At 53.3% G+C, this 13113-nt stretch overlaps 1 protein-coding gene across 1 annotated transcript in view; it reads left to right on the top strand.

Moving 5' to 3' along the window:
* Positions 1–2630: 2630 nt before the first annotated feature.
* LOC142907903 (uncharacterized) overlaps positions 2631–13113 on the top strand; it is a 31603-nt gene continuing 21120 nt past the window's right edge. The window contains exon 1 of the mRNA XM_076057816.1: positions 2631–2839. Coding sequence (XP_075913931.1) covers positions 2646–2839 — 194 coding nt within the window. The 5' untranslated portion in view covers positions 2631–2645. The remainder of the gene's footprint in view (positions 2840–13113) is intronic.

Genomic DNA, 13113 nt, shown 5'->3' with positions numbered 1-13113 from the left:
AGGGCTAGGGTTGAGTCAGGGCTAGGGTTGTGTCAGGGCTAGGGTTGAGTCAGGGCTAGGGTTGAGTCAGGGCTAGGGTTGAGTCAGGGCTAGGGTTGTGTCAGGGCTAGGGCTGAGTCAGGGCTAGGGTTGAGTCAGGGCTAGGGTTGAGTCAGGGCTAGGGTTGTGTCAGGGCTAGGGTTGTGTCAGGGCTAGGGTTGAGTCAGGGCTAGGGTTGAGTCAGGGCTAGGGTTGTGTCAGGGCTAGGGTTGTGTCAGGGCTAGGGCTGTGTCAGGGCTAGGGCTGAGTCAGGGCTAGGGTTGAGTCAGGGCTAGGGTTGAGTCAGGGCTAGGGTTGAGTCAGGGCTAGGGTTGTGTCAGGGCTAGGGTTGTGTCAGGGCTAGGGTTGAGTCAGGGCTAGGGTTGTGTCATAGCTAGGGTTGAGTCAGGGCTAGGGTTGAGTCAGGGCTAGGGTTGTGTCAGGGCTAGGGTTGAGTCAGGGCTAGGGTTGAGTCAGGGCTAGGGTTGTGTCAGGGCTAGGGTTGTGTCAGTGCTAGGGTTGAGTCAGGGCTGTGTCAGGGCTAGGGTTGAGTCAGGGCTGTGTCAGGGCTAGGGTTGTGTCATAGCTAGGGTTGAGTCAGGGCTAGGGTTGAGTCAGGGCTAGGGTTGTGTCAGGGCTAGGGTTGTGTCAGGGCTAGGGTTGTGTCAGGGCTAGGGTTGTGTCAGGGCTAGGGTTGAGTCAGGGCTAGGGTTGAGTCAGGGCTAGGGTTGAGTCAGGGCTAGGGTTGTGTCAGGGCTAGGGTTGTGTCAGGGCTAGGGTTGTGTGAGGGCTAGGGCTGTGTCAGGGCTAGGGTTGAGTCAGGGCTAGGGTTGAGTCAGGGCTAGGGTTGTGTCAGGGCTAGGGTTGAGTCAGGGCTAGGGTTGTGTCAGGGCTAGGGTTGTGTCAGGGCTAGGGTTGAGTCAGGGCTAGGGTTGAGTCAGGGCTAGGGTTGAGTCAGGGCTAGGGTTGTGTCAGGGCTAGGGTTGTGTCAGGGCTCGGGTTGAGTCAGGGCTAGGGTTGTGTCAGGGCTAGGGTTGTGTCAGGGCTAGGGTTGAGTCAGGGCTAGGGTTGTGTCTGGGCTAGGGTTGAGTCAGGGCTAGGGTTGTGTCAGGGCTCGGGTTGAGTCAGGGCTAGGGTTGTGTCAGGGCTCGGGTTGAGTCAGGGCTAGGGTTGAGTCAGGGTTGTGTCAGGGCTAGGGTTGAGTCAGGGCTAGGGTTGAGTCAGGGCTAGGGTTGAGTCAGGGCTAGGGTTGATTCAGGGCTAGGGTTGTGTCAGGGCTAGGGTTGTGTCAGGGCTAGGGTTGTGTCAGGGCTAGGGTTGTGTCAGGGCTAGGGTTGTGTCAGGGCTAGGGTTGTGTCAGGGCTAGGGTTGAGTCAGGGCTAGGGTTGAGTCAGGGTTGTGTCAGGGCTAGGGTTGTGTCAGGGCTAGGGTTGTGTCAGGGCTGTGTCAGGGCTAGGGTTGAGTCAGGGCTAGGGTTGAGTCAGGGCTAGGGTTGAGTCAGGGCTAGGGTTGTGTCAGGGCTAGGGTTGTGTCAGGGCTAGGGTTGTGTGAGGGCTAGGGCTGTGTCAGGGCTAGGGTTGAGTCAGGGCTAGGGTTGAGTCAGGGCTAGGGTTGTGTCAGGGCTAGGGTTGAGTCAGGGCTAGGGTTGAGTCAGGGTTGTGTCAGGGCTAGGGTTGTGTCAGGGCTAGGGTTGTGTCAGGGCTAGGGTTGTGTCAGGGCTAGGGCTGTGTCAGGGCTAGGGTTGAGTCAGGGCTAGGGTTGAGTCAGGGTTGTGTCAGGGCTAGGGTTGTGTCAGGGCTAGGGTTGTGTCAGGGCTAGGGCTGTGTCAGGGCTAGGGTTGAGTCAGGGCTAGGGTTGAGTCAGGGTTGTGTCAGGGCTAGGGTTGTGTCAGGGCTAGGGTTGTGTCAGGGCTAGGGTTGTGTCAGGGCTGTGTCAGGGCTAGGGTTGAGTCAGGGCTAGGGCTGTGTCAGGGCTAGGGCTGTGTCAGGGCTAGGGTTGAGTCAGGGCTAGGGTTGAGTCAGGGCTAGGGTTGAGTCAGGGCTAGGGTTGAGTCAGGGCTAGGGTTGAGTCAGGGCTAGGGTTGAGTCAGGGCTAGGGTTGAGTCAGGGCTAGGGCTGTGTCAGGGCTAGGGTTGTGTCAGGGCTAGGGTTGAGTCAGGGCTAGGGTTGAGTCAGGGCTAGGGTTGAGTCAGGGCTAGGGTTGTGTCAGGGCTAGGGTTGAGTCAGGGCTAGGGTTGAGTCAGGGCTAGGGTTGAGTCAGGGCTAGGGCTGTGTCAGGCATCGGGCTGTGTCAGATTGTAGGAGGCATGGAGGAGGGATGGAGGGATGGAGGAGGGGAGGAGGGAGAGGGGAGGAGGAAGAGGGATGGAGGAGGAGGAGGAGGAGGCATGGAGGAGGGGTGGAGGAGGGATGGAGGAGGGATAGAGGGATGGAGGAGGGATGGAGGAGGAGGGATGGAGGAGGGGAGGAGGAAGAAGGATGGAGGAGGAGGAGGAGGGATGGAGGAGGGATGGAGGGATGGAGGAGGGATGGAGGAGGAGGGATGGAGGAGGGGAGGAGGAAGAGGGATGGAGGAGGAGGAGGGATGGAGGGATGGAGGAGGGATGGAGGAGGGGAGGAGGAAGAGGGATGGAGGAGGAGGAGGCATGGAGGAGGGATGGAGGGGGAGGAGGAGGAGGGATGGAGGGGGAGGAGAAGGGATGGAGGGGGAGGAGGGGGGATGGTTCCCCAGGGAGCTGGTGGTTTCCTGTTGGAGTTTCACGGCTCTTTGAGAAAAGCACGCGGAGGAGACACGGGACGTGGGGAGGGGAAACACCGACACGGTGAGAGACACAGACAGAGAAACACAGACAGAGAGACACAGACAGAGACACAGACAGAGACACAGACAGACAGAGAGAGAGACACACAGACAGAGACAGAGATAGAGAGACAGAGAGACACAGACAGAGAGAGAGTGAGACACAGACAGACAGAGAGAGTGAGACACAGAGACACAGACAGACAGACAGAGTGAGACACGGACAGAGAGACACAGACAGAGACAGACAGAGAGACACAGACAGAGAGACACGGACAGAGAGACACAGACAGACAGAGAGACACAGACAGAGACACAGACAGAGACACAGACAGAGACACAGACAGACAGAGAGACACACAGAGACACAGACAGACAGAGAGAGAGTGAGACACAGACAGAGACACAGACAGACAGAGAGACACACACAGAGACACAGACAGAGAGACAGAGACACAGACAGACAGAGAGAGTGAGACACAGACAGAGACACAGACAGACAGAGAGAGACACAGACAGAGAGACACAGACAGAGAGACACAGACAGAGACACAGACAGACAGACAGAGAGACACACACAGAGACACAGACAGAGAGAGAGAGTGAGACACAGAGACACAGACAGAGAGAGAGAGTGAGACACAGACAGAGAGACACAGACAGAGAGACACAGACAGAGAGCCACGGACAGAGAGACACAGACAGAGACACAGACAGACAGAGAGAGAGTGAGACACAGACAGAGAGACACAGACAGAGAGTGAGACACAGACAGAGACACAGACAGACAGAGAGACACACACAGAGACACAGACAGACAGAGAGAGAGACACAGAGAGACACAGACAGAGAGACACAGACAGAGAGCCACGGACAGAGAGACACGGACAGAGAGGCACAGACAGAGACACAGCCAGAGACACAGACAGACAGAGAGAGAGTGAGACACAGACAGAGAGAGACACAGACAGAGAGCCACGGACAGAGAGACACAGACAGACAGAGAGAGAGTGAGACACCGAGAGACACAGACAGACAGAGAGAGAGTGAGACACAGAGAGACACAGACAGAGAGACACAGACAGAGAGACACGGACAGAGAGGCACAGACAGAGACACAGACAGACAGAGAGAGAGTGAGACACAGACAGAGAGAGACACAGACAGAGAGCCACGGACAGAGAGACACAGACAGAGAGAGAGTGAGACACAGACAGAGTGAGACACAGAGAGAGTGAGACACAGACAGAGTGAGAGACAGACAGAGAGAGTGAGACACAGACAGAGAGACAGAGACAGAGAGACATAGACAAAGAGACAGAGAGAGACACACAGACAGAGAGACACAGAGACAGAGAGACAGAGAGACACAGACAGAGAGACAGAGACAGAGAGACAGAGACACAGAGAGACAGACAGAGAGACACAGACACAGACAGAGAGACAGAGAGACAAAGAGACAGAGAGACAGAGACACAGACAGAGAGACAGAGACAGAGAGACACAGACAGAGAGACACAGACACAGACAGAGAGACAGAGACAGAGAGACAGAGAGACACAGACAGAGACACAGACAGAGAGACAGACAGAGAGACAGAGAGACAGAGACACAGACAGAGACACAGAGAGACAGAGACCGAGAGACAGATAGAGAGACAGAGCGACAGAGACACAGACAGAGAGACAGAGACCGAGAGACAGACAGAGAGACACAGACAGAGAGACAGACAGAGAGACACAGACAGAGAGACAGACAGAGAGACAGAGACACAGACAGAGAGACAGAGACAGAGACACAGACAGAGAGACACAGACAGAGAGACAGAGACAGAGACACAGACAGAGAGACAGAGAGACAGACAGAGACACAGACAGAGAGACAGACAGAGAGACAGAGAGACAGAGAGACAGACAGAGACACACAGAGACACAGACACAGACAGACAGAGTAAGGACACAGACAGAGAGTGTGGAGAGAGGAGACTGCGGAAGACAAAGAGATTGAGAGACAGAGACACACAAAGATCCCCCGTGTAGCCTTAACGGACTGTAGGGGCAAGTGCTGTTAGCGAGCACCTATGAAGGCCGGAACGGTACACGAGGGGGTGGGTGACCAGCACCACGCCCGACCGCCTTTGTCTCCCCAGTGGCGATGTTTACTACACACCGCACCAGGTACTCATTTGAGGCTGAGTCGCTCTAGGGGATGACCAGGACCGGTTCAGATGATCGCTATCAGCGGCGGTGTTGGTGGTCGTGAGCGGAAATCGAACTTCGTAGCGCTAACCACTACACTATCACTCCCCCATATACACACATTTACACACACACATATACACACACACATATACACACACAGTGAGTGGGTGGGTGAGTGGGTGAGCGAGTGGGTGGGTGGGTGAGCGAGTGGGTGGGTGAGTGGTTGAGCGAGTGGGTGAGCGAGTGGGTGGGTGGCTGAGTGGGTGGGTGAGTGGGTGAGCGAGTGGGTGGGCGAGTGGTTGAGCGAGTGGGTGAGCGAGTGGGTGAGCGAGTGGGTGAGCGAGTGGGTGAGTGAGTAGGTGAGCGAGTGAGTGGGTGGGTGAGTGGGTGAGCGAGTGGGTGAGTGAGTGGGTGAGCGAGTGGGTGGGTGATGGTTGAGCGAGTGAGTGAGTGAGTGGGTGAGCGAGTGGGTGGGTGGGTGAGTGGTTGAGCGAGTGGGTGAGCGAGTGGGTGGGTGGGTGAGTGGGTGAGCGAGTGGTTGAGCGAGCGAGTGAGTGGGTGAGCGAGTGGGTGGGTGAGTGGGTGAGCGAGTGGGTGAGTGAGTAGGTGAGCGAGTGGGTGGGTGGGTGAGCGAGTGGGTGGGTGGGTGAGCGAGTGGTTGAGCGAGTGAGTGAGTGGGTGAGCGAGTGGGTGGGTGGGTGGGTGAGCGAGTGAGTGAGTGGGTGAGCGAGTGGTTGAGCGAGTGAGTGAGTGGGTGAGCGAGTGGGTGGGTGAGTGGGTGAGCGAGTGGGTGAGCGAGTAGGTGGGTGGGTGAGTGGTTGAGCGAGTGGGTGAGCGAGTGAGCGAGTGGGTGGTTGGGTGAGTGGGTGAGCGAGTGGGTGAGTGGGTGAGCGAGTGGGTGGGTGAGCGAGTGGGTGAGTGAGTGGGTGGGTGGGTGAGTGGGCGAGCGAGTGGGTGAGCGAGTGGATGGGCGAGTGGTTGAGCGAGTGGTTGAGCGAGTGAGTGAGTGGGTGAGCGAGTGGGTGGGTGGGTGAGAGACGCACAGAGGGACACAGACAGACAGCGAGAGACACGTACACAGAGACAGGTACATAGAGCCACGGACGCACATAATGATACAGACAGATTGCCTCCAATCACTCGCTCACTCACCGATTCACTCAACCATCCACTCAACTCACTCACCCACCCACCCGCTCGCTCACTCACCCATTCACTCACCCATCCGCCCACTCGCTCGCTCACTCACTCACCAATTCAACCACTCATTCACTCATTCACCAAATCACTCACTCACCCAATCGCTCACCCACTCACTCACCCAATCGCTCACCCACCCATCCACCCAGTCAGTCGCTCACCCACTCATCCGCCCACTCACTCGCTCACCCACTCGCTCATCCACTCGCTCACCCACTCACTCACTCACCCACCCATCCACCCACTCAGTCGCTCACCCACCCATCCACCCACTCACTCACCCACCCATCCGCCCAATCACCCACTCACCCGCTCGCTCACTCACTCACTCACCCGCTCACTTACTCACCCACTCACTCACCCACTCACTCACCCACTCACTCACTTACTCACCCAACCACCCACTCACTCACTCACTCACCCACTCACTCACTCACCCACTCACTCACTCACCCACTCACTCACTCACCCACTCACTCACTCACTCACCCACTCACTCACTCACCAACTCACTCACTCACTCACCCACTCACTCACTCACTCACCCACTCACTCACTCACTCACCCACTCACTCACTTACTCACCCAACCACCCACTCACTCACTCACCCACTCACTCACTCACTCACCCACTCACTCACTCACCCACTCACTCACTCACCCACTCACTCACTCACCCACTCACTCACTCACCCGCTCATCCACTCACTCACCCGCTCACTCACCCGCTCACCCACCCGCTCACCCACTCACTCACCCGCTCACTCACTCACCCGCTCACTCACTCACTCACCCACTCACTCACTTACTCACCCAACCACCCACTCACTCACTCACTCACCCACTCACTCACTCACTCACCCACTCACTCACTTACCCACTCACTCACTCACCCACTCACTCACCCACTCACCCACCCGCTCACCCACTCACTCACTCACCCGCTCACTCACTCACCCGCTCACGCACTCACCCGCTCACTCACTCACCCGCTCACTCACTCACCCGCTCGCTCGCTCACTCACTCACCCGCTCACTCACCCGCTCACCCACCCACTCACTCACCCGCTCGCTCGCTCACTCACCCGCTCACTCACCCGCTCACCCACTCACTCACTCACCCACTCACTCACTCACACACCTACTCACCCACCCACTCACTCACCCACTCACTCACCCACTCACTCACTCACCCGCTCACTCACTCACTCACCCGCTCACTCACTCACTCAGTCGCTCACTCACCCGCTCACTCACTCACTCAGTCGCTCACTCAGTCGCTCACTCACCCACTCACTCACTCACTCACCCACTCACTCGCTCACTCACCCACTCACTCACCCACTCACTGACTCACCCGCTCACTCACCCGCTCACTCACTCACTCACCCGCTCACTCACTCACTCACCCGCTCACTCACCCAGTCACTCACTAACTCACTCACTCACTCACCCGCTCACTCACCCACTCACTCACTCACTAACTCACTCACTCACCCGCTCACTCACTCACTCACCCGCTCACTCACTCACTTACCCGCTCACTCACTCACTCACCCGCTCACCCACGCACTCACTCGCTCACTCACTCACCCACTCACTCACTCACCCGCCCACTCACGCACTCACTCACCCACTCACTCACCCGCTCACTCACTCACTCACCCACTCACTCACCCGCTCAATCACTCACTTACCCGCTCACTCACTCACTCACCCGCTCACCCACGCACTCACTCGCTCACTCACTCACCCACTCACTCACTCACCCGCCCACTCACGCACTCACTCACCCACTCACTCACCCGCTCACCCACTCACTCACTCACCCACTCACCCACTCACTCACTCACCTACTCACTCACTCACTCACCCGCCCACTCACTCACCCGCCCACTCACTCACCCGCCCACTCACTCACCCGCCCACTCACTCACCCGCTCACTCACTCACCCGCTCACTCACTCACTTATCCACTCACTCACTCACTCACCCGCCCACTCACTCACTCACTCACCCACTCACCCACTCACTCACTCACTCGCTCGCTCACTCGCTCGCTCACTCACCCACTCACTCACTCACCTACTCACTCACTCACTCACCCGCCCACTCACTCACCCGCTCACTCACTCACCCGCTCACTCACTCACTTATCCACTCACTCACTCACTCACCCGCCTGCTCACTCACTCACTCACCCGCTCACTCACTCACCCGCCCACTCACTCACTCACCCACTCACTCACTCACTCACCCGCTCACTCACCCGCTCACCCACTCACTCACCCGCCTGCTCACTCACTCACTCACCCGCTCACTCACTCACCCGCCCACTCACTCACTCACCCGCCCACTCACTCACTCACCCACTCACTCACTCACCCGCTCGTTCGCTCACTCACTCACTCACCCACTCACTCACTCACTCACCCACTCACTCACCCACTCACCCACTCACTCAATCACTCACCCACTCACCCGCTCGCTCACTCACTCACTCACCCACTCACCCACTCACTCACCCGCTCAGAGACAAAGACAAAGATCCTCCCCCCCACGGCATAGCCTTTAACAGGCTGTCGGGGCAAGTGCTGTTAGCGCCTATGAGAGTCGGGACGGAACACGAGGGGGTGGGTGGCCAGGAGCACCCCCACCCGACCGCCTTTGTCTCCCTCGTGTCGATGTTTTGCTACGCAGAACCAGGTACTCATTTGAGGTTGAGTCGACCCAGGGGAGAACCAGCAGACCGGTTCAGGTATCATCGGTGGTGGTGGCGGGAGTTGAACTCGAGTTGCCGGGTTCGCAGCGCAGGGCACTAACCACTACACTACCGTAGACTCGCATAGAGACTCACTCACACTCATAGAGAATAACACACACACTCACATAGAGACACACACACACATAGAGACTCACTCATAGAGCCTCACTCACACATAGAGACTCACTCATAGAGAATAACACACACATAGAGACTCACACACACTCATAGAGAATAACACACACACATAGAGACTCATAGAGACTCACTCACACACATAGAGACTCACTCACACACATAGAGACTAACACACACACATAGATACTCACTCATAGAGACTCACACACACACACAGAGAATAACACACTCATAGAGACTCACTCACACACACTCATAGAGACTCACTCACACACACATAGAGAATAACACACACACATAAAGAATAACACACACTCATAGAGACTCACTCATAGAGACTCACTCACACACACACTCATAGAGACTCACACATAGAGACTCACTCCCACACACACATAGAGAATAACACACACTCATAGACACAGACTCACACTCACTCATAGAGAATAACACACACATAGAGATTCACTCACACACACACATAGAGAATAACACACTCATAGAGACTCACACACACATAGAGACTCACACACTCATAGAGACTAACACACTCATAGAGACTCACTCACACATAGAGACTCACACACACATAGAGACTCACACACACATAGAGACTCACACACACACACTCATAAAGAATAACACACACTCATAGAGACTCACACACACACACATAGAGAATAACACACACACTCATAGAGACTCACACACACACTCATAGAGACTCACACACACACTCATAGAGACTCACACACACACTCACATAGAGAGACTCACTCATAGAGACTCACACACACACATAGAGACTAACACACACACTCATAGAGACTAACACACTCATAGAGACTCACTCACACACTCATAGAGAATAACACACACTCATAGAGACTCACTCATAGAGACTCACTCACACACACATAGAGAATAACACACACATAGAGACTCACACACACAGAGAGAATAACACATAGAGAATAACACACACATAGAGACTCACTCACACACACATAGAGACTAACACACACACAGAGAATAACACACACACACTCATAGAGACTCACTCACACACACACATAGAGACTCACACACACATAGAGACTCACTCACACATATAGAGAATAACACACACACTCATAGAGACTCACTCACACATAGAGACTCACTCACACATAGAGACTCACACATAGAGACTCACTCACACATAGAGACTCACTCACACACATAGAGACTCACTCACACATAGAGACTCACTCACACATAGAGACTCACTCATAGAGACTCACTCACACACACATAGAGAATAACACACACACACATAGAGACTCACTCATAGAGACTCACTCACACACACATAGAGAATAACACACACACATAGAGACTCACACACACTCATAGAGACTCACTCACACATAGAGACTCACTCACACATAGAGACTCACTCATAGAGACTCTCTCACACACACTCATAGAGACTCACTCACACATAGAGACTCACACACACACACATAGAGACTCACACACACACATAGAGACTCACACACTCATAGAGACTCACACACACTCATAGAGACTCACTCACACACACATAGAGACTCACACACACACACATAGAGACTCACACACACACATAGAGACTCACTCACACACACACATAGACACTAACACACACACATAGAGACTCACTCACGCACACACATAGAGACTCACTCACACACACATATAGACTCACTCACACACACACATAGAGACTCAGACACACTCATAGAGACTCACTCACACACACACATAGAGACTCACTCACACACACACACATATAGACACAGACTCACTCACACACACACATAGAGACTCACACACACATAAAGAATAACACACACTCATAGAGACTCACACACACATAGAGACTCACTCACACACACATAAAGACTAGCACACACACACACTCATAGAGACTCACTCACACACATAGAGACTCACTCACACACACACTCATAGAGACTAACATACACACACACACACTCATAGAGACTCACACACATAGAGACTCACTCACACACACATAGAGACTCACTCACACACATAGAGACTCACTCACACACACACACATAGAGACTCACTCACACACACATAGAGACTCACTCACACACACACATAGAGACTCACACACACTCATAGAGACTCACTCACACACACATAAAGAATAACACACACTCATAGAGACTCACTCACACACACACATATAGACTCACTCACACACACATAAAGAATAACACACACACATAGAGACTCACTCACACACACACATAGAGACTCACTCACACACACAAAGAATAACACACACACAGACATAGAGACTCACTCACACACACACACATAGACAGACTCACACACACACATAGAGACTCACTCACACACACACATAGACACAGACTCACACACACACATAGAGACTCACTCACACACACACATAAAGACTAACACACACACACTCATAGAGACTCACTCACACACACATAGACACAGACTCACACACACACAGACACACAGACTCACACACATAGACACACACACAGACTCACACACACAGACACACACAGACTCACACACACTCACATAGACACAGACTCACACTCATAGAGACTCACTCACAAACACATAAAGAATAACACACACACACTCATAGAGACTAACACACACATAGAGACTAACACACACACACACTCATAGAGACTCACTCACACACACACATAGACACAGACTCACTCACACACACACATAGAGACTCACACACACATAAAGAATAACACACACACTCATAGAGACTCACTCACACACACACATCAAGAATAACACACACACACATAGACAGACTCACACACACACATAGAGACTCACACACACACACACATAGACACAGACTCACACACACACATAGAGACTCACTCACACACACATAGAGACTCACTCACACACACACATAAAGAATAACACACACACACTCATAGAGACTCACTCACACACACATAGAGACTTACACACACATAGAGACTAACACACACACACACTCATAGAGACTCACTCACACACACATAGAGACTCACTCACACACACATAGAGACTCACTCACACACATAGAGACTAACACACACATAGAGACTAACACACACACTCACAGACACACACTCACACACACTCACACACGCAGACACACACGCTCACATAGACACAAACACACACAGACACACACACTCACTTATACACTCACACTCACACATAGACTAACACACTCACAGACACACACACTCACATATAGACTCACACTCACAGACACACACTCACATAGACACACACACACAGACACACACACTTATAGACTCACACTCACACATATAGACTAACACACTCACAGACACACACACTCACATTTGGACTCACATAGACACACACACTCACACACAGAGACTTACACATCCACATAGACACAAAGACTCACAGACACACACACTCACATATAGACTCACATAGACACAAAGACAAACACTCACAGACACACACACTCACACACACACAGACACACACACTCACATAGACACAAACACTCACATAGACACAAACACTCACATATAGACTCACATAGACACAAAGACAAACACTCACACACACACAGACACACACACTCACACTCACATAGACACAAACACTCGCGTAAATATATACTCACAAGCACACACAGACAGACATACTCACACACACAGACAGACTCCTCAGGCACACTCACATAGACACAAAGACAAAGACTCACAGACACACACACTCACAGACACAGACACTCACACACTCACATAGACACACGCTCACACGCTCACACTTATAGACTCACATAGACACAAAGACAAAGACTCACAGACACACACTCACATAGACACACACTCACATAGACACACACTCACATAGACACACACTCACATAGACACACACTCACATAGACACACA

The sequence above is a fragment of the Petromyzon marinus genome, chromosome 84 (assembly GCF_048934315.1).
Source record: "Petromyzon marinus isolate PM22_M1 ecotype Great Lakes invasive population chromosome 84, UKy_Petmar_22M1.pri1.0, whole genome shotgun sequence".
NCBI classification, from domain to species: domain Eukaryota; kingdom Metazoa; phylum Chordata; class Hyperoartia; order Petromyzontiformes; family Petromyzontidae; genus Petromyzon; species Petromyzon marinus.
Note: the sequence above shows the minus strand (reverse complement) of the source record. Positions and strands in the feature narration are given on the sequence as shown.